At 35.3% G+C, this 23,107-nt stretch overlaps 1 protein-coding gene across 5 annotated transcripts; it reads left to right on the top strand.

Moving 5' to 3' along the window:
• The first annotated feature begins 1,186 nt into the window (after positions 1 to 1,186).
• Positions 1,187 to 19,253, top strand: LOC140795119 (amine oxidase [copper-containing] zeta, peroxisomal-like). Of its 5 annotated transcripts, none has more exons than XM_073147512.1 (12): positions 1,187 to 1,628; positions 3,468 to 3,577; positions 3,677 to 3,982; positions 5,432 to 5,544; positions 6,250 to 6,580; positions 6,674 to 6,889; positions 6,989 to 7,225; positions 14,687 to 14,872; positions 16,123 to 16,263; positions 17,267 to 17,535; positions 17,844 to 17,925; positions 19,016 to 19,253. In XM_073147512.1, exons 1-12 carry the CDS (start codon positions 1,511 to 1,513, stop codon positions 19,133 to 19,135), a joined length of 2,229 nt encoding a protein of 742 aa, XP_073003613.1. In that variant the 5' UTR covers positions 1,187 to 1,510; the 3' UTR covers positions 19,136 to 19,253. The 5 variants fall into 5 exon arrangements, with proteins under 5 accessions (XP_073003613.1, XP_073003615.1, XP_073003614.1 ...); XM_073147513.1 differs by having other exon boundaries at positions 1,193 to 1,628; positions 3,486 to 3,577; XM_073147514.1 differs by lacking the exon at positions 16,123 to 16,263.
• The last annotated feature ends 3,854 nt before the right edge of the window (positions 19,254 to 23,107 follow it).

Genomic DNA, 23,107 nt, shown 5'->3' with positions numbered 1-23,107 from the left:
TAAAAATCTCATTAATTAATTAATTAGTTACTTTAGATTAACAACCTGGAAAATTCGTATGTCTCGAGGAATAATAATTTAGTTGTAACAACAAAAGAGCGTGACGTGGCAGAGTCCTCTTTATCCTCCTATGGGATTTGTTATATATCACCGTACAGTCAGTAATGCGTTGGTGCTCTTATCACACGTACCCACCCACTCTTTGTCGCCATTTGGATTAGCTTATCAGCATCTCCCATGCTAATCTAAAACACTCTAAAAATCTATTTAATTTTATACATTTTAAAATAAATATTTTATAATATTAATTAAAAAGGGTAAATACACTTAAGCCTTTATTTTTTTTTAAACCACATAAACTTTTGAATTAAGAGGTTTACGTGGATACTAAAAAGTCAAGGTGTTACGTGGAAAATAATAATACTTTAGGAAGACTAACTGTAATTATCCCTAAATAAAAAATAATATAAATAAAAATTTTCATTAAAATTAAAATCCTAAATTAGCCCTTGGAAAGGATATTTCATGATATGATAAAATTAAAATTAAGTTTTATATTGCACTTTATACGCGTAGATATAGTTTTTCTAAATAGATTAACCCAAGGTCACAAATGGCTCCTACTTTAAATTTAACTTAACATGATTTGAGAAAATCTATTATATACCCTACTATATATAATAGAGAATATTTTATTATTTTTAAAATAATAAAAAAACTTAATACTATCAAAGAGAGGTAAATGAGGTAAGGAAAAATTAATATTAGTCTCTCGATTGGTATTCCACTGATTAAGATGCCCCTAAAATTTTAAAATATTAGATTATTATTACATTCTTCAAAATATCATAATTGCTATTAAATTATTGAGCTCTTTAAAAAATGCTACAAAATAATCATAATTAAAACTAAATTTAGAATCCTTGTATAAATTACTTAAACCAGAAAATCTTCTTTTACCTAAGAAAAAAATATTTTAGTAATAATTATTATATTTTAAAGAATGAAAAAAAAACAAAAGTGAGAGTACCACGAGAAGGGGCAAAACCGTAAATTACTTATAATCAATTTAGCCCCCGAAATGGCCAAAGATGGCATATCCAGTGACCACTAGTTGTAATTAAATCATATCCCTGTTTCCGTCGATCGTTGTCAATAATAAATGTAACCAGAAACGAACCCCTCCAACTTTAAAAATGCACGTGAAATCACGCCGTCTCTCGAGCGACCCCTCTTCCTCCTCCTCCCGAAGCGAAACTCCCAAAAAAAGGAAAAAAAAAGGAAGAAGCGAAATTAGTCGTAAGAAATTGAGAAAGGAAACAAATCCTTCCTTCCTAATAAGTGCGAGTGAGAGAGGAGGAGAAGAGGAGGGAAAGAGAGAGAGAGAGAGAGAGTAGGAGAGAATAAGAGAGAGGAAGGCAAAGAGGAGGCTTTGCTGTATGTCAGATCGTAGTGATCAGGAGGGATACTACGGTGGTGGATTCGAAGGCGAGGTCGCAAATCCATTGCAATGGCCGCAGCTCAGGAAAAGGCGACGCCATGCTGCTCTCCCGCCGCTTCCAGTAACGATGCTAAGCTTGTTGGAATCGAGGAGGAGGAGGAGAAGACTCCGGCTACTACGTCCATGGGTTGGGCTTCCCTTTTTTATTCCGTTTCTTCATTGTTGATGCTCTTGGAATGGTTTTGATGCGTTTCTTTCTTTCTTTCGCCTTTTTGGGGTCTTTTCTCGGTTGAAATGAGACGAGATTATGAGATAGTCCATGTTGGTATTTCTTGGTTTCTAATACAAACTAAGTTGCATGACAAAGATTGATTCTTTGGAGCGTTATAAAAGGATTTTGTCATTTCTGTTAATTTCTCTTTATGGATTCTTTTCATGCTCATTCGGAAAAAGCTCAAAAAGGCGAACTTATCACAATAAATTCGTGGCTTTGTCGAAGTTTAAGACTACTCTAACCAGTTTGTTTATCAGTTATTGCAAGTTTCAATTTGCTGGAGTGCATTGGGTAGTCCAAATAATATACATGACGCCCTGTTCTTGGCCAATTTCTATCTTGTTTAGCTGTAGTCTTGTAATTCTAAATATTTGATCCTCGCTGAAGGTCTAATAATTCAATCCTGATCTCTGTCTAATTTGTGCTCAATTAAACTTTAGACCTTGACTTTCAAGTATATGGATTTATGGAAACTAATTTAATGGTCTCCAAGTTTCTCTCTCTTTCAGTAGAACCAGACACTTGTTTGAAAAGAACAACAGCTTTTAGCGATCAATTATAGCAAATTCAAAAGAACTTTATATCTTTGACAATTCAGAGCCAATTTTTTTATATTCTTGAGCTGTCTGGGGTGATCGGTTGATGTGAAATTTTATTTACTAATATGTTATCTGGCTACTTTTTCCCTGAACAATAGCTGAAAATTAGTATCCATAACTTGGTCCGTGTATTTTGATCCAGCTGCACTCAAGGTTGATACCCTATACACCCCATAGGCTAGAAAGTCTAGATCCTACTAACATTGTTTTGTAAGACCTATAATCCGAAATCAAGCACGTTTAAGATGAGTTCCTAAGAAATCTAAACCTTTCTTGATTGATCAATAATTTGTTCAAATGCATATTCCGGGAGACTATTCTTCATTTGGCTCTATAGCTTATATGTGCAGTAGAGATGACCACACATTTATTCTTCCAAAGTTGACTTTTTCTTCATTTTCCTAGTAAATTGACAACTATTATGAGTATTGACTAAAATAGATCCTTGGAGTAACTTTTTGGCCTTACAGACAGTCAACATGCACACTAAACTACTCCCCCATCAAGGAGAAAGAGAAAACATGCAAACTAAAACTATTAAGAAAAAGCACCCCATTCTCTCTCCCTTCCTTAGATAAAATTTTCTTGATCAGGAATTACACATGTATGTATCTAGAGGTGACATTATGATTTTCTAAATGCTTCCATTGAGGTACCTTAGATCGAAGTTGCATTTTGATGCCACCCTGAATTTTTATGAGGAAAGGCTTGAATAATCATGTTTATTTATTATAACAGTACTGGGCTATGGTAATGCATATTGCATAATGGAAAGTTTGGTTTGATTTCTTTCTTTCTTTCCCTGTGACTTTTGTTTCAATTCCTTTGTGCCTTTGGAAGGAAAATGGCTTGTTCCTCCTGCTGAGTGTTAAATTAGGTCCTTATACAAGCCATCAAGGCAACATATTTGCTTAATATAACATTCCTGTGGATCTCGGCATGGCTTCTAATTTTTGAGAAACTAATGGAGGAAGCTTTGAAGCTCTCATTTTGGAACTGGAAATATGTTTTCTGCTTCTGCTAACATTCTATCAAAGACATAATGGTGGTTTGCTAGCTATTGTTTTTGCGACCTTGTTGGATATTCTTGAATATGATTTATTAACATAGATATCATTGATATGATTTTCTCCATTTAACATGGAAAATTCAGGAATCTCAATTGTAGCAGGGACACAGACAAACCACCCTTTAGACCCATTGTCTGCTGCTGAAATCTCTGTGGCAGTAGCAACTGTCAGAGCTGCTGGGACAACTCCTGAGGTTGGTTGTCATGTTAATGCATAGGGTTACTTGTTTGATCAAATATTCTTGTTCTTCATATAAATTAGACAGGTAATACAATTAATGACTAAAATCTAGATGCGAGACAGCATGCGCTTCGTCGAAGTTGTTCTCTTGGAACCAGAAAAGTATGTTGTGGCATTAGCTGATGCCTACTTTTTTCCCCCATTCCAACCATCACTACTCCCTAGAACTAAAGGTGGTCCTGTCATTCCAAGCAAGCTCCCTCCAAGGAGGGCAAGGCTCATCGTTTATAACAAACAATCAAACGAGACTAGCATCTGGATTGTTGAACTGTCAGAAGTGCATGCAGCAACTAGGGGCGGGCACCACAGAGGAAAAGTCATCTCATCAGAAGTTGTCCCTGGTGTCCAACCACCAATGGTATATTGGTAGCAAGGACATTCAATAGCGTATATTTTCTTGCATTTAATTTGGTGCTGTTTATCATGTTTTGCTTACGCTTCTTTGATTTGCTTATCACTCATTGATATGTTATAAATTTGTCACAAAATCAACTTTTAAGATCATTTCAGGACTACAATCTTGATTTCAAGGATAAATTTAAAGATTTTTTTAGTAAGATTTATCGAACACCCTGATAGAATAGATATTTTATCTGCGATTAAGGGGACTGAATATATAAGAGTACAGATGTAGAGAACTCTGGTGCTTCTTGTAAATATACTTGCACTCTGGGAAGCATTTAAACAGAGCTATGCAGGAGGATGTATGCACTGGGTTTGTGAATGAATAAGGAAGAAATATCCTGCACAATAAAGTCATAAATTTGCACTGTGGGGAAGCTTTAAACAAAGTTCTGTTGGAGGATATCTGCACTAGGTTTGTGTATGAATAAGAAATATCCTGCAAATTTAAAGGGGTCTTTGATTACCATTTTTAAACCATAAGTTATCGTGGAGGAGTTTTACTACTGCATTCTTAAGATCTATTTTGTCATTCTGTCCACCATATTATAAATGCCATATAAAGTTATTGCTGTTTTCTCTTATATTTGGTTGGACAACTCTTTTTATGTACTTCTTTTATCTAAAACAGATTAAATATGAAACTTCATAGTATTGAATTAAATGTCAAATTTCATAATAAAGGAAATTTTGAAGGACAAGAAATGTAGTAAAGCTTAACACTTGTTCTTATGTTTGCTACTGAACTAGGTTTGTCTAATAAATTTGAGATATTCATCGACTAGGAAGGAGCTTAAATTCTAGAGACATATCTAATAAATTCTTTAGTTTATCTAGATATTATTAGTATGAGGAGCATAATTTTTCTATATTACTACTTTTGGCCTTTGGGTTATATCCAGGGAGTCAATGAGGTAAGGAGGTCTAGGCTTTTATCTCTTTTCAAACTTTTCAAAAGCAAATCAGTATAAACTACTACAGCAACAACAGCTACAACAACAACATCATCAAAAACAATGTCAACAAGAACAACAACAAAAATTAAGATATTAGTTCAATCTATTTGAGGTCCACTTTGATTCCTTCACTCGATTCACTTGTGTTTTCTCTCAAAAAGGTCAAGTCTATTGTTTGAGTTTCTCGGATGCTCTTTAGAGGCATATATCAATTTATATTTACTTCATGTGTATGATAATATCTTTGAAAGGACTCATATCTTTTGACTATTTTGACAAGATTAAGATGCATTCATCATCTAGATGAGAAATATACCGATTACAATACACCAATTAATCATTTTGTATCTTCATATTTGTTGCCTAGGGAATGCTTGTCAGTTGTGTCAAAAGGAGTCTTCTCTTTTAATTAATGAATTCAAAATGTTTATATTATTTCTCAAGTGCAGGATGCAGTAGAGTATGCAGAATGTGAAGCTGTTGTGAAAAGTTACCCTCCATTCATTGAGGCAATGAAAAGAAGAGGCATAGAAGATATGGATCTTGTGATGGTAGATCCTTGGTAAGCTAGCATATATTACTTGCATTATTCTAGCCAACGTTCGAAAAATCAGGATTGGGATCGAGATCGGTCCTTCGAAAAAATAATACGTATTGACTAGATCGGCAGTATTGGTCACCTAGATTGGATTGGACTTTTTAATTACATAAAATTCTAAATATTATTTAAAAATACAGGAAAACTTCTAAAAATTTAGAAAATAGTTTACCAAAAATAAGCAAATAAAAAAAAGAAAAAGTATGGCGCAATAAAAATTGAAAAGAAGAGATTAGAAAGAGAATGAATGGAAGAAAATCAAACAAAAAAAAGAAAAACCGTAGTGTAATGAAGAAGAAGAAGAAGAAGAAGAAGAAGAAGAAAAAGAAAAGAGAAGAAAGGGAGAGAGTGGAAGAAATGAAAAAAATTAAGAGAGAAATAAAAATAAATAAATTAATATATTATATACTGGAGTTCGCCAGAGCTAAATCTCTCCATAAGAGAAATAATCAATAAGAAGAGAAAAAAAGAAAGAAAGAGTGAAAGAAAGAAAGAGAGTAAGAGAGAGAGTGAGAAGAAAGAGTGAGAGAGAAAGAGGGAGAGTTCGGATCGGGATCAACTGATCCGGCGAACCATGATTCTGGCCAGTTTCCCTAATTAATTGTCTTCACATACCTATCTTTCTATTTCTCATAATATTTGAACTATGTACTGCAATTTAATCTCCAGGTGTGTAGGCTATTATGGTGATTCAGATGCTCCTAGCCGCAGACTTGCCAAACCACTAATCTTTTGTAGAACTGAGAGTGACTGCCCCATGGAGAATGGTTATGCACGTCCTGTTGAAGGGATCTATGTTCTGGTTGACATTCAAAATAATGTAATAATTGAATTTGAAGATAAAAAGTTTGTTCCTCTCCCTCCAGCAGATCCTTTGAGAAATTACACTCGTGGAGAAACACGAGGAAGTGCTGACAGAAGTGATGTGAAACCTCTGCATATTATTCAACCCGAAGGTCCAAGTTTTCGAGTTAGTGGCCACTTTGTACAATGGCAGAAGGTACTTTTGTTTTCAGTATTCCTTTCTTCATCTGACTCTTGTTTTCTGTTAGGTTGTAATGATTTACAAATTAATTTTCCTAACACTGAGCAGTGGAACTTTCGAATTGGTTTCACCCCAAGGGAGGGCTTGGTTATCCATTCTATTGCATACATTGATGGTAGTCGTGGACGAAGACCTGTGGCCAATAGGTTAAGTTTTGTTGAGATGGTTGTCCCATATGGAGATCCAAATGAACCACATTATCGTAAGAATGCATTTGATGCTGGAGAAGATGGGCTTGGAAAGAATGCACACTCTCTTAAGAAGGTTAGATATCTAGTTCTACTGCTCTGCTTTTAATTCATTATTGTTTACTTCATACTATTTGATTTGCATTGATCATCATGAATATTGCTGATAATGCAGGGTTGTGACTGCTTGGGCTACATAAAGTACTTTGATGCCCATTTTACAAATTATGCTGGTGGGGTAGAGACTATTGAGAATTGTGTTTGTCTCCATGAAGAGGATCATGGAATCTTATGGAAACATCAAGATTGGAGAACTGGGCTAGCAGAAGTTAGGCGATCAAGAAGGCTTACTGTGTCATTTATATGTACAGTGGCCAACTATGAATATGGCTTTTTCTGGCATTTCTATCAGGTAATAAGGTATCCTATTGTTCAGTACTTGTTTATAGTTTTTTCTGGCATCTATTTGTAGAATGTTTTGAGCAAGGTATGTTCCAAATTATGCTGAATTGGGTCATAATATTTTTGCTACTTTCTTCTGAATTGGCATAGAGTATGTTTTCCATACCACATTTTCGCTCAATTTTCTTTGCATGGTAAATGAAGGTGCATTTCTTGGTTACTTGTTTTCTTGCTTCTAGTACAAGTCGTAGTAAAAGATAACCATCATTAATCATTTCAATCTAAATATGCATTTTTTGATTGTTGGAGGTTCCTTATGATCCTCTACATCATAATCATTCGAAATGCATAATGGGATGGCCGAAATTTTGAATCTTTTAAGCTTCTTTTTCTATCCAATGAGTCGGCAATCCTGGACTACTTTGAAGCAGTTATTGTGATCAATTTGGTAGCTCTATTGTATATGCGGGTTCTTCTAGAAGAGTCGTGGTAATGCGGTAGTTGCAGTGTGGTGTGATTGGTGAACCTAAAGGCCTTAGGTTGGGCTCCGGCACATAGAATTAGTGTGCAAGCTTGGTTACACTTGATGGAGCAAGGGTCTTAGTCTAGGATAAGGATGCGTGAAATTGATGTATGAGTTCGGATGACTAAATTCACAGTGACTCATGAAGAGCAGTTGATGGCATTGAATAGCTGGACTATTTGAGACAATTGATGTCGGGCTCACATGTGAAGAGGAAAATTGTTGGTTATCATACGTGAAAGTTTAATCTCATATTAGAAAGAGAGAAAAAAGTGAAAGGGTTTATATAGATTCTTGAATCTTCACCTAATACATCAGAATAATTTCTCATGTGTAATTAAGTTATATCTAATCTAGGGGCAATATAGTAATTATGAGTTATTATGAGAGAATTTATACTAGAATAAGCTAAGTTGTTTAGTTATTACACCAGAATAAAAAGATTTTATTTTAGAATAAGGCTATTCCTATTCTATAAGTGAACGAGAGCTTAAGTTGCTAGGTTGAGTTTTATTCTAAGGTTTGTGTCAAACCCTGTTTTACTTGGACTAGGCCTTCTTTATCTTCCAAGAAGTTATATCAGATTAAAAGTCCTGAGTTCAAATCTTATTATGCCCATTTTTGTTTAAAAAATATAAAACTCTACCCATTTAAGTTAAGTCTAATTCTTAGGCCTATCAGGTTATCAGGTTAGATCAACTTTTGCCACCCTTACCCTCGTGTGTAGTCATCTTAAGTATATAATCCTATGATTGTGTAGGCATCAGCCAAATGATATAATCAGTCATTAATCACATGTATCATAACAACGAACACATGCTTTACATATTTTATAATTGGGTATGTATTTGTTGTACAAAGCTTTCCCTCATATGCCAGTAGAACATGTGAACACATACATACAACTTTAAAACAACCAAAGATTTCGTGTTGGTGACTTGGGCCTTGTCGACAGGCATATGTCGTAGCAGTGGTGTCCTAGCACGTGATATAGGGAATGCCACTTGGTGTTGACATGTGTCATTCCCTGTATCACCTGTATTGCTCGATATAGGTAAGGCATTGAGCAACATGTCCAAAGTGATGCCTGATACTTATTTAGCTTACTCAAAGATCAGTATTCTTTGCTAGTAGGCTTACTTCCTAGACTAAAAATAAGAAAATAAGGAGAAAGAGATATCTACAAAAGGAGATTGATCCAAGAATGGGAACTTCAAATACCATTCACATGATCTGCTTGTCTTATTTTCTGTTCTTATTTTCTTTAGGTTAGCAAGCAAATCCGAGATTAATCATCCTAGATGTAGCAAAATGAAGCTAGATCTATCATTTGTAACAGTCATTTACATAGATCTAGATTTTGTGCTAGATCTATGTAAAATACTCTTCAAAACATAGAAATCAAAGGGTAAGGGAAATCATTTTATATTGTGTGTTGAATCATATTTTTCACTTGACTCTTGCTATATTAGGCCTTTACAAAATTATCTAGCGATGAAAGAATCTAATGCCAGCTTTAATATATATATTAGAACTTAAAATATGTATAAATATCCTAAAAAGTATTTAGAGGCATGCTAGTGTGCTAGTGTCACACTAGAGCTTGCCAAGTTGGGACGGGGCATGCCACATGCATAACAATCCTTGAAAATAATATTCAGAACCTTATGACTTTGATAGCATTAGTTCTATACTAAACATGTTAAATACATTTCTGCTGTATATTTTGTATATATGATGATCACACTTGCACCATGTGCATGGACTGTAAGAGGCCCCTCTATATCTTGTTAGTGTCAAATAGGTAAAGAACAGGGAAATATTACTACAATATAATGTTAGAGCACATGTCTGAGGCCCTAATTTGTAGATTTAGACAATCATATAGACATATACTATCCTTCGACATATGCAGTGGTTGATTACTAGTGTTTGAAGAGTCCTTGTCCTCTGTCCTTCCACCAATAAGCAAGGTTCTCAGTATCGGGATTGAGATCGGTATCGGCCGTCCAGAAAAATGATACGTATCGGCCGTTTGTATCGAATCAGACTATTTTTTAATTATAAAAAATTCTAAATATTATTTAAAAATGCAGAAAAATTTAGAAAAATGACAAAAAATAAGAAAACAAAAATTACTCACATATGAAGTCTAAAAACTTAAAAAATGTATTAACTTACTCAAAATTTAAAATTTTGATGAATACCGAGCTGGTTTTCATAAATTTCTATAGTCTTCATTATTATAATCACCATAAGTTTGTAAATATTGATGTCTGGGACTTGATGCTTTAAAAAGTGATTCCATCATACTAGTCATATTTTATAAATCTTGTTGTGTGACTTGCGTTTGAAGAGGATAATAACCAGCATTTGGATCTTGTGCCTGAGAATACTGAGGATAATAACTAGCATATGGATCTTATGATGGCTCCAAACAATAAATACTCGATGTACCATAATCATAGGAACCAAAATGCATCTCATGACGATGTCGCTGATATGTATATATATCCTCAGTTTCTCTGTCTTCACTCCTTATGCCTCCTTGACTTTCCTCAACAAATGTAGATGGAACGATCTCACCACCACATGTATCATCAGGACTATGACTGGTACTACTAGGTATACTATCTCTCACTGCTGAATGACTCGTACCAGCCTCTTCCCTCGTCGTGGTCTCTCCCAATATTTCATCTAACCATGGGTTATCTCTGTCATCTAATAACCTGTCATCTATTTCTCTGATCCATAGACTCAAGGGGTCTTCTTCATCAAAAACATGATTTAAATCAATCAGTTATTCATTTTCTGCCTTCTTAAATTTTTCTCCCTCAATCTCATATTATAATGACAAAAAACTAACTTCTCTAATTTTTCCATTGTTAATCGGTTGCGTGTTTTTGTGTGGATTAAGGAGAAAGTAGTCCAATTTATTTCACACTGTGATGAAGACAGTTTGACTTAAAATCTTCTTTGCTATTGGTGTCAAATTTGGTGCCTCCTCCCATCCATAGATAGACCACCATTTAGCCGAAGTGTTATGAGATATAGCTGCAGCAACTTTAGTAGTACTGAATTGCCCAACTCTCAATCTATATCTCTTCATCTGAAATCAGAAATATATTATTAGCTTATTGATTATATTGAAAGTTGAAACTTAAAACAAATAATAATAAAATTATTTAATTGAATCATAACTCACTTCTTTATCGCACAGGATTTGTTTATGAATATTGGGCTCAAGCTTGCTGATTACCTTTCTAACCCCCAACAAAACTTCACTATCATTATTGACATTTTTAGAAAATTGAAATCTTGGATTAAGAAAATATCCTATAGAAATTTAAAATTTGTAAGCATTCAAATTTTTAAATATTCATAAATAAAAGTAAATTAGTAAATTAAAACTTAAAACTTAAAAGCATGCCTACTAGCAGCGTGTATATCTCTATGTAGTTGTTTGTTTCATCTAGAATCAATCATCTTTCACCACTTCTTATACTTTTGGCCCATATTTTTTTATTAATTCTTTAGCTATGTCCATTGCCTCATATAAGAAACCCATCTCAGACTTGTCATCACTGTCTACAAGTCTTAATACTTTGACAAGAGGCTCAAATACTGCGGTGGCAATTATAATATTATTCCAAAATGTATTTTCAAGAGCCATATTTTTTAAAGTTTCACCTAAAGATTTATTTTTAGGTTTCATATTCTTAATTTTTATAGACTACTCCTGTGATGTAAACATCCGCATAATATCATCCTTGTAGCGCATGATGCTCTCCAAGGCTAAAAATTGAGTGGCAAATTTAGTGACCCCGGGTCTGATGATCTCCCGACCACCAGTCATCTGGTTGAGTAAATTAAGAACCCAACTATGATTATATATAAAATTTGTTAACCTCTGACCTTCACGTATGACCATGTCAATTTCAGGCTCTTTTGCAATATTCTCTAATATCAGATCAATACAATGTGCAGCACATGGCGTCCAATATAAATGAGGTCTTTTAATCATTAGTAAATTTCCAGCAACTTTATAATTTGCTCCATTATCAGTAACCACTTGGACTACTCTTTTTTCACCAATTTCTTGTACCACTTCATCTATCAACTGACAAATATAATCTGTATTTTTGAAATGAGCAGTAGCATCCACAGACTTCAAAAATATTATTCTCATGCTAGAGTACACTAAGAAATTAATTATATTTCTTCTGTTTTGTGTACTCCATCCATCACACATCAGTGTACAACCAAATTCATCCTAATACCGTTTAAATGTCTCAATATAAGTATGAAGTTTATCTACCTCTGAGTCAAGATATATTTAGTAGCAATATTATTTGAACTAGGAGGGAGAACACTAGGCCCTATTGATTGTATAACATCCACCATAGTGTGATAGTAAGGACTATCAGCTACATTGAAAAGAATATGGTTACAGAAGAAAGATTTAGAGATAGCCCTACCAATGTGTTTCTTTGCATTTTAAATTCCTTTGAGAGCTGTCTTGATGAAAGTCTATGTACGACCCCTTTTTTCTGAAGATATGTATATATTGGTCCAATATTTTCAGACTCTGCTGTAATACCAGGAGTTCTACGGGTAGAACTGCTGCCCTCATATTCTCTCTCCCCTCGTATATTAACTGATCTAGATTTTTAAAAGTTACCACTAGTACTTCTTCTCATCTCTTCCTCTTTTCTATGCATATTTCTGCTCTCTTTCATTGCCCTCCTCATCTGTCTCTCCTCATCCTCCTCATTTTGCTTACTGCTATTATCATCAATGTGTACAAGATTATGCATCAATTCTTCACGAATCATTGACTCTCTTTGTTGTGCAAATTGTTTATCCTCCTTTTTGTCAATTAAATGAGCCAACATCTGTTTTCTAACTTCCAAGGATACTTGAGTGCAAGCTGCTACATTTTCTTATCTTCCAGCTAAATGTTCTTTCAAACGGCTGACACTACCACTCATTTTCTTTCCACACCAGTTGCATTTAACGCGTTTTTTATCTTGCCCAATAGTGCTGCAATGTTGCCACCTAATGTCGGTATCATATGACTTCTCTTTTAGAGCTATTGATATTTTAACTCTGCAATTAAAAAATATAAACAAAAATTAAAATAAAATATAAAATAATTTAAAATTTATGAGGCATAACTGCATAAGCAACATCAGGTGCTACTGATTGATATTTTAACTCTGCAACTAAAAAACATAAATAAAAATCAAAATAAAATATAAAATAATTTAAAATTTATGAGGCATAACTGCATAAGCAGCACCAAGTGTTGCTGCAACAGAGAAGTTGCTTCTTCGCTTTGCCGCTCGCTTCTGCTGCCTGGCTGTTGAGAAGCAAGCAGCAGCAGAGAGAAGTCTTTGCCGCAAAGAGAGCAATCTTTGCAGCGGGTGCGCAAAGAAGACACTTGTTGCGAGGTTGTCTTCTTGCAGTGCGGCACTCTTTGCCGCACAATGAAAAAAAACTTACCCAAGGTCACCGGAGATCGAGGTCGTCGAATCTTCGTCGGAGAACATCGCCGGAGGTCGAGGTCACCAGAGATCTACTCACTACTCAGTTGCCGGTGAGAAAGAGAGTAAGAGATCCGTGAGAAAGAGCAAAAGAAAAAAAAGAGAGAAAGAGAGAAAAAAAGAAGAGAGAGAGAAAAGGGAGAGAGGCAGGTGGGGGGTGGGGACATCAATTATTGATGTCCCCTGGGTCGGTCGGATCTGACCCATTCCCACCTGTTTCGGTCAGGATCGGCCGAAACGGATCGGGTTTCGGCCGAAACCCCAACCGAAACCAGCAAACCGACTGGTTTCGGCTGGGATCGGGATCGGCCGAAATTGAAAACCTTGCCAATAAGTGATACATATAAGGTAGGGAATACCTAGACTTTGCAGTACCAACGACTACAGAATGAGCAATGATAGGAGGCTTGGATATGTTTTTCTGCACTGATGCAATGTTGAGGATTTTCAGATAATGAGGTGGGCTTTACAATCAAGTTTCCTCTTCTGTGGACACAAATAATCGGTGAGTTGTTCCCTGAACAAGTTCAGGTGATACTAGTACTAACCTCTACTCCTCTCCTTGGGGTAATACAAGGTAGTTCGAGTTGCATAATGCCCCAATAGATGGAGTGCGAAGTGATATAATGTGTTGTAAATATTTGCAATGGGACTTGACTGTATAAATTGATTATGTATTTATGTTTATGTTACTCATGCTCTTTCTATGTATGTATCTCGAAAATCAACTATATGATTATATATTGTTGACTTATAATCACACATTATATGCTCATGTTTCACATACATGTATTTTGTGCACCAAGCAATTGTCTATATGCACAAGATGTGTTCTACTTGCTAAGAGTTAGGCTCACTACCTGCTGTGATGATTACAGCATTCAGGTCTAGCATTAGGTCTCTCCCTTTATTTCATGTAGCTTGTAGTAAGGCTAGACAACCCCGATGTACTCTCAACTCTAGCATGTATCTTGGAATTGTGTTTTCTCCGTATGGTCTGTCGAGACCTGAGGCGCTCCTTATTAAGGTTTTTTTTTTTTTTTTTTTTGTTACCCCTTGGTTGTGATATTTATGTTGTTAAGCCTTCCCAGCCAATCATTTCATGTTGCATATGCTTCATATATGCTTTTTAAAACTTTGCTTCCAATAAATAGAGATATTTTTTACTTTTTGGTGTCTCATGGAGGTTTTTTCATTCTGTCAAATACTTTGTCTCTGTTAGCTCTTGATAAAAATTTCTCACATGAAGACATGCACTTTTAAAATCCTTTTATCTGTTGGTCTTTAATAGTTGAGGTCCTGGTCTACTTGCAGATTATTCTGCAATCTTCTCATGATTGTTAAATATATCATTTTCTCGATCTTGGATTTAATTTGGTTCCTCCACGTCATCTGTTTGTAGGATGGTAAGATAGAAGCAGAAGTAAAACTAACTGGAATTCTCAGTTTAGGCGCGTTACAACCTGGGGAATCAAGAAAATATGGTACAACTATTGCTCCAGGTCTATATGCACCAGTTCATCAACATTTCTTTGTTGCTCGTATGGACATGGCTGTTGATTGTAAGCCTAATGAACCATTCAACCAGGTGCATTATACACAGTTGTTACCACTTCATTTCATTACTACTCTTTCCTTTTTAACTTTTTGTCTGCCTTTCCAGTTATATCATATGCTTCTTGTTGTAATTTTCATTTATGTGCTAGTTATTAGGTTGTCTAAATTTCTTTATGCTATTAGTTTTCAAGGCCCTTGTAATAGTAAGTACTAAACAGAGTTTCATGTTAATCTACATCAATTTTTTTACCACCATAGCAACATAAAATAGCTTTCCTATTTCTTGTTGTTAAAAGCATGAAAAATTTGTGGCTGAATGATAAATCAATGCTCTCTCTTTCTAAGAAAAAGATAGAGAAAGTAACTTGGTTTCTTTTTGCAAGCAACATAAATTTTTACTAATCTCAAATGAGTCTGAACAAAGTGATGGTCAGTAATTTTTCTTGCTCACTCTTATATGATTTGCATTTGTAGTTGTACGAATATAACTCATGCACACAGCAACAATGATATCCGTAACTCTTGGATGATTCTAACATATTTATCAGTTTTCTTCTATCTGTTCTCCCAGTCGGACATCCTACAATAGACATATGAAATGCTTTACTTTGATTGACTTTTTCAAACTCTAATTTCACTCTTATAGTAGCTTGAAATGACTTAACAGTTTCAAAAATCTGGTGCCTATTATTAATCTTCCACTGTTGGGAGGATCAGAATCATAATTTTTGTTTTTGGAAGGTCTTCCTAAGAAGTTATAACTTGATAAATTTGCCTGGTCCACCATTAACTTTATTAGGTTTGAAAAGTGAACATATAAGTTTGATAAGGTTGATTTCTAATAACCTGGAGAAATTAATAAATGAACTAATGAAGTACAACTTTTTGTTTGAAGAAATTGTACTGTATCATTAAACGAATATAGTAGGAAACACTTAATAATATGAGAGAATGACCATTGCATCCACTTCCTAATGAAGTTGACAAAGATTGTAAAATACTGTTTGGCATTTGAAGAGATCACATGATAATGCTTTTCCTTTTCCTTAAAGATATGTGTTAGTATTTCTTTTTAAACTCAAGTGTAGGTTTTATTTTCTTTTAGGACAAAACTGTTAATTAACACTATTATATTCTTGTTCATGAGTTTTATTTTCCTTGTTTGTTTATTGTCCTTTTGGTTTTATAAGAATGTCACAATCATATTATTTTCTGCTTTTTTTGAGGCCTACTATTATGATTCAATATGATTACTGGTACGAAGGTGTCCTCTGATGTTAGGTGGTTGAGGTGAATGTGAAAGTTGAAGAAATGGGCAAACATAATATCCACAATAATGCCTTTTATGCTGAAGAAAAGCTTCTCGAATCTGAGTTGGCAGCTATGCGTGATTGTGATCTTACATCTGCACGCCACTGGATTGTAGGCCACTATAATTCTTTTATCTTTTTTTATTTCATGATACTGTCAGTACAATTATTTTTATTTTTTATTCCCAGAGTCTAAAGTGTTTCAAAGTTCTAACATGCAATACTTTTAGAGTATCAACCACTGTTCTAGAAAGAGATCCATGTGCCCTGATATGAATTTCTAGTCCCTGTGCCACCCTGTATAGATATAACCCACAGGCTTGCATATGAATTATTGGAGCCTTATATATTTAGTTTTTCTAATTGCAAGTATTAATAGACATACACCAAAAAGTCCCTAAGAGAAGTGTCCATCTTCCATATTCCTTGTAAGAGAAGACAAGCAGAAGAAAACTTGAAGCAGTGAGGCTGTTGTGTGGAATGCTTTGTGGTATGTATTTATTCATTATTTATTTGAAGATGCTTCTCTTGGAAGATTTTGGAAGAGAAATGTGTGAGAGGTATGATTTTGGATTGCGGGAGAAAATGTGTGTGCAAGAGCGAGCAAGATGGAGGAAGGGAGATTGTTCTTGTTAATTAGTTGATGCAAGGATCCCTATAAAAGAAAAAGAAAAAGAAAATGGTAAAAAGAGAAATATTGTTGCTTATTTGCACTGGAATTTTCTTAACGAAAAGTATATTGGAATACAGCCAAGTGCTCTTTTTTATTCCTTTAGATATATCTCAATAGCTAGAGGAATCATTTTTTTCCTTGTCGTGTTTTCATATATCAGAATTTGCTTATGGATGTTAGCTACTTGTTGGGAATTTGACCAGCCAAATTTGAGAGAACACTGGAACCCAGTCTATTATAAGTTTTGATTTGCCGTTATTTCTATGTGAACTTTTCTTTGTTGACACTAAGGTTAATTTTTGGTTGTCAACCTCAAGAACTGAAAATCCTACTCCTTGAATTTAGTTACTTCTTAGTTAATGTAGTTAAAAATTCAACATTCACTTATATGCAGGACTTTTATGAACTTTGCATTTACTAATTATATATGTGTTTTATTCAGGTTAGGAACACAAGAACCGTAAATCGTTCTGGTCAACCGACAGGCTACAAGCTCATCCCTGGTTCAAATTGCCTTCCCTTAGCTGGTCCAGAGGCAAAATTCTTAAGAAGAGCTGCATTTTTGAAGCACAATCTATGGGTTACACCATATAAACATGATGAGATGTTTCCAGGAGGAGAGTTTCCAAATCAAAATCCACGTGTAAATGAGGGGTTAGCTACATGGGTTAAGAAGAATAGAGCACTGGAGGAAACTGATATTGTTCTCTGGTTAGTTTCTAATAAATTTTGAATTGAGACAAGTCATGGAACGTCAATGATGCTGCATTTGCCCTGTTTTGGTGTTTTTGTAGAAGTCCTTCATTGTGCCTCTTTTTTGCTACCTTCTTTGTGTACTTTTGATCATTGGAAGTCCTTCATTTTGCTACCTTCTAAGTTTTGGATAGGTTTTTTTATTTTTTATTTTTTATTATCTCTTAGCTTATAAATCTTTGGAATTCAGATAGCTCCTATTTAAGTTCCATGTTTTCGATATTCTCTTCTGGCTATCTCATTTTTTTTTTTTGTTGTAAATACAGGTACGTCTTTGGGGTTACCCATATTCCACGCTTAGAAGATTGGCCTGTCATGCCAGTGGAACGCATAGGTTTTATGCTCATGGTACTGGTTCCTTGTGCAGCTTATTTGTTATCATTTCATTCTTTGTCATCATGAATTCATCTTTATCATACCTAAACATGGTTTTATTGGGTGATAATTTTGCTCGCTGTGAGTTAAGATGCACAACTACGGCTTGTGAAGGTTATAACCATTGATATTGGAATACTTTATATCTCATATTACTTAAAAGTAATTTTCTTATCCTAATAGATAGTTTCTAATTCTACGTAATGTTAACAACTACAGAAAACTAAAGGTTAACCCAGTGCCCTGGTTTGCAATATATCAAGTCATCCTGTTAAAGTGTTCACTAGTTATTTTGAATTATAGGTTAAACGAATTTGATCATGGGCATACAGTATATAAGCAATCTCCAAATCTTATATGTAATTCATCTAAGAAGGTCAATGCTTTAGTTTATTTAAACAAGTCTGTGTACTCTAGTTTTAAGTTTGTATTTTTAGTGATTTGTATACAAATGTTTAGCGTCAATTCCTTCTCATTTTCCGTAGGAGTGAAATGAGCCAAACCTTTTGATAACTCAACCTATCTGTACATTTTTAGCTTCTTGTTGAATGTGGCACTGGAGTTTGCTGTTATAATAAATAGAAAAGAATAAAAAAAATGAAATGTTATAGCAACATCAACAACGAGAATTGTGCATTTGTCTAAATTACTTGGGTGTTGGCTACGTGAATGATGAATCCATTTTGTCCATTCAGCCCTGTACCTTTATTCTATAGGCATTAGATAAGTTTATTGCCATTGTCTGAATTACTTAGGGTCGGTATGTCTTGTATTTCTCATAGATTTTACATTTCTTAAACACCTGATGAATCCTAACTTGTGAGCAATGTAACATCTCATTCTCTGACCTTGCTTAAAGGAAGTTCATCTGTCTTTCAATACTTGACTGTATCATTCTGTGCTCCATTGGGCTTTGATCGATAGCAACCTACTGATTCATACAAGTTATTTGTTGTAGCATTTTCTGTTTGTGAAGATTACTATGATATCCTAACTTTATATTTCCCTTGGCTTCCATTAATATTGTTTGAGCACATCTTAAATGGGTTTGATAATTATGCAGCCTCATGGCTTCTTCAACTGCTCCCCGGCGGTGGATGTGCCTCCTAACCCTACAGATGCTGAGAACAAGGATAACGGAACACCCAAGTTGATTCAGAGCTCTCTGCTTGCTAAACTCTGAGAGGAAGTTGGAATGAAAGAGAGGACGACGTGATTGCAGCTTGTTTGATAGTTTTTACATGAACGTTGCAATAACCTGATATGATTGGATTAGTTTGTTTGCATCATGGTGTTGTTTCGATCTGATTCTATAAATTAGGACCATAAATGTCACGACCCAAAATAGGAATCATGACCGGCCATGCATCTCAATATGCTTGAGATGCACGAAGCCTTAATAATACTCTCTACGTATACGATGACAAGATAAATAAATAAAATGAGAATGTGCTTTATTAAAATTTTATTACTAAATGCAATTAAAATAAAAATAATGTTAATGTTTTTGAGTCTCTAAAATAAAATAAAATAAAATAAAATCTTCTAATCTAAAGCACAAAATCTAAAAGAGCGGAAAGGTAAATAGGTGAATCTTAAGTGGAGGTGAAATCCGGGTACATTACGCTCAGTCCCCGCTGACTATTACTTGAAATAAATAAACAAATACAAAAAAATAATAGAACTCGTGAGCCAACAACTATAGCTCAGTGAGTGGAATCCACTCGAACCAAATAAATTTTAAAACATATTAATGCTGAATAAATTAAACTAAAAGCAACAATATCTATCATAATATGCAATAGGCATGCTCTCTACATAATAACAATGATAACAATAGAGAAATTTCACAACTTGTAACCTTGCACGTTTTCAACATATTAACATCTTTTTGATATTTATACTGTCATATGTCTCAATGGGTCTAAACCCTGTGGATCCATATCAACTAGAAGTCATCTCGAGATGACGCTCGGGACTTTTCTTCATAGTTGATCCGGTTAGGATCATCAGAGGGTATCACCCTGTGATCAACACACTCTGTCTTTTCCTCTAACCGTTGAGAGAAGTTAGAGTCACCTAGGAAATTTTCTCATACTTCTTAGGACTGTTCCCTAACCCCGCCAGAGTCACCTAAGAAAGTCACCGCAGTGATCTAATTTAGAACTTTCCCCTGGACTTCCAAATAGACTTGAGTCACCACGAAAAATTGTAAACGATTTATACCGGGACTGTTCTCTAAGTCGTATCAATACTAGTCTTATTTTTCTTTTCACAATTTTTTAATATTTGCACGAAGTATGGTGATGCACTGAATATAATAATTAAATGCACATAGGAAAATAAAACAATTAAATTTTCGCACGTACGGATGAAATAAATATATTTGCACACAGAAATTGCAACAATTTAATTTTTTACATATAAGGGTGAAATAAATAATTTGCACACAGAAAATTTATATGGTCTAACAAAAATACGAAATACAATAAAATAAATATGTGAGTGAACCCACTCACCTTAGTCTAGGCAAGGCAACCAAAATCTCAAATCTCTAGCCCACGTACTAAAAATCACCACCTTAAATAATAAATAACAATAACATTTTTAATTAAAACAATTATTAAAAATGTTTATACAATTCAACCTAAGAATAATTAGTTTGGGCTAAAATAAGCCCAAATCAATTGGGCTGGGCTGTAGTTGGCCCGCAGCCCACCCAATTAATTCTTAAATGGATTGTGCCAAGGCCCAATCCAAATAGATAATGGAATCGAGTCGGGTTCCTTGGATTCGGATCCAACCTGACCCGAATCCAACACTAAAAGGGAGAAGATCAGACTCGGGCAACCCGAGTCTGTCTTCCCCAAACCGAAGAGAGAGAGAGAGAGAAAAAGAGAGGAAAAGAGAGAGAAGGAAGAAGAGAAAGAGGAAGACGCCGGCGACCGCCACGGCGAAGGTTCGCCGGCCGCACCCCCGGCATCTCAACACCCATACGGTGTCGCCGTCCTCGCGAGGTGGAGGAGAACTCGCGAACGACGGTCGATCCCATGACCGACGGCGACCAGAGCCACGAGGGCTCCAACAGTGACTGCCCACGGCACAAGGCCAATGGCAAGGCGCTTCCAGAGGTAGCGGCTGCGACTCGAAGCCGCCGGCCGGCTAGATTTGCTGACGAGGCCAAAAACCCCCAAATTAGGTATTTCAGATTTACTTATTTAATTTTAAATTAAACTAGAGGGATGAGAGAGGGCTCACCGGGGAGGAGTGTGGTGGTTTCAATTTCTTCCGGCGACGCTCCGGCTGGCTGATTCCACGGCGACGACTCCGATGGTGAGGAAGAAGCGACAGAAGGGAGGAAGGAGAGAGAGAAGAGAGCTGGGGGTTATAAGCATTAAGCAAAGAGAGAGAGAGATTAGGGTTTAATTTATAGTTTAGATGAGGATCAAATCTAATCCGATTCGGATTAGATGAAATCCCTTCTTTCCCGCTACGCACCGGAGAGGGAGAGGGAGAGGGGAGAGGCTGCACGTGTAGAGCACGTGCACCCTCCACTCTCAACCCAATTTTTTTTTTCTGGTCCTAACAATAAACATTGTTAATAGGAAATTAAGATTGCTGATGTTGTCGAGCAATAGAAGGGAGGACATACGAGAGAAAAAATGGAGTTCCATCCGATGAGCAGGCCACCTCTGGATCCCTCTGCGTCCACCTAGTCCCAAGGGTTTAAGTTGTTGGATCCAGGGAAATTGAAGAAAACGTAGCTAAAATTACCAAGAGGCTAATCCTAAATGCGGAGTCCATCACATAGTGCTTGATTGTAAATGTCTGCTCGCTAAGTAACCCTAAATTAAATGAGTTTACGAGCAGGTGCATTTCCTGGCCCAGCATGCCATTCACCTAAGGTCTTCTCGCCAATGGTCAAGTGAGCAGCTAGACGCCATCTATAACCTTGCTTAATTCTATAATAATCAGTCTACCGACCTTCTTTAAGAAAGAAAAAAAAATCTCTTAAGGCAAAGGACATTATAAATTGAGCTATAGGAGGAGTCAGAATCCTCTAACATTCAATGATGTACTTAATATAACAAAACATATGAAAACCCACAAAAGAAGCAAATTAGAGGAGCCTAATATTGCATGTCTCATTCATGGTTCCTCCTAATCTCTTCGTCCAATTATCTCAGCTCGCCTACAAGGATGAAGATGCCTATGCACTCTGCAAGGCGAACAATGGGAAAGAGATCTAGGATGATTGATTAGAGCGGCTCATGCTTCTTGGGCCCTGCACTATTTGCCTTTGGAGTGAGTAAACTGAGTTTTGATGGGCTTAATTACACTTTGTTCCTATGTACTTTGATCAAGGATTATTTTGCCCTCCTATATTATAAAAGAGTACAAATATTTTTCTAGACTTTTAAAAAACTATAACTTCTTAGATGTCGTTAACAGATACCCTAAAATTACCTTTTTATCCCTATGTAGTTAGAGAAAATATTAAATTTTATTAGATGATAAGTTAAAACTACCTATCTACCCTTAAATAGTATTGATTGAATATCCTAATAGCAATTCTTAATTTATAATTGCAAAGCACATCTTTAAGTGAGGCTAGTTTGGTTTTGCTAAGCTTTTAGAGCTTGGGAAAGGGCAAAGCCTTTTTCAGTTTAATTTAAGGAATGAGATAAGGACAAAATTATTCAAGAATTATTTTTTTAACTTTTGTGAGGATAATTTAGTCTATATGAAATGACTTACTATTCGCGTTCTTACACACAATAACTCATATAAGTCTAACATATGAGTTTAATTATAACTTTTAATAAGTCTTAAGAGGTATTTGTACGATTTTATAGTACAAGAGGGCAAAGTGTAATTAAGTCATTTTTACTCTATCATATGGTTGGTTTCCTATTGCCCTACTGTATTAATGGACTAGCTTCAAAATTAGATCATCACAAGTAGTTACTTTGTTTGACAGATTTAATGTACACAGAAAAAATTTAATAGGTATTGAACTAGAGGAGAAATTGTGAAGCTTCTTATTGACTAATCTTGTCCAAATACTCGAAAGCCAAAGGCTAAAAGTAAAACATCTTAACAAACTCTAGCAACCTACCAACTATACACCAGTAATAAAGCTAGCAAACTCTAA

This window comes from Typha latifolia, chromosome 9 (assembly GCF_019914945.1).
Source record: "Typha latifolia isolate L0001 chromosome 9, TyphaL0001v2, whole genome shotgun sequence".
In the NCBI taxonomy this organism is placed as follows: domain Eukaryota; kingdom Viridiplantae; phylum Streptophyta; class Magnoliopsida; order Poales; family Typhaceae; genus Typha; species Typha latifolia.
Note: the sequence above shows the minus strand (reverse complement) of the source record. Positions and strands in the feature narration are given on the sequence as shown.

What these genes read in the sequence shown, in the direction of transcription:
- LOC140795119 (XM_073147512.1), top strand. Translation starts at nt 1,511, where the DNA reads ATGGCCGCAGCTCAGGAAAAGGCGACGCCATGCTGCTCTCCCGCCGCT. An exon ending in ACTTTGTACAATGGCAGAAG is followed by an intron (nt 6,581 to 6,673) that starts GTACTTTTGTTT and finishes AACACTGAGCAG; the next exon opens with TGGAACTTTCGAATTGGTTT. An exon ending in CTAATGAACCATTCAACCAG is followed by an intron (nt 14,873 to 16,122) that starts GTGCATTATACA and finishes CTCTGATGTTAG; the next exon opens with GTGGTTGAGGTGAATGTGAA.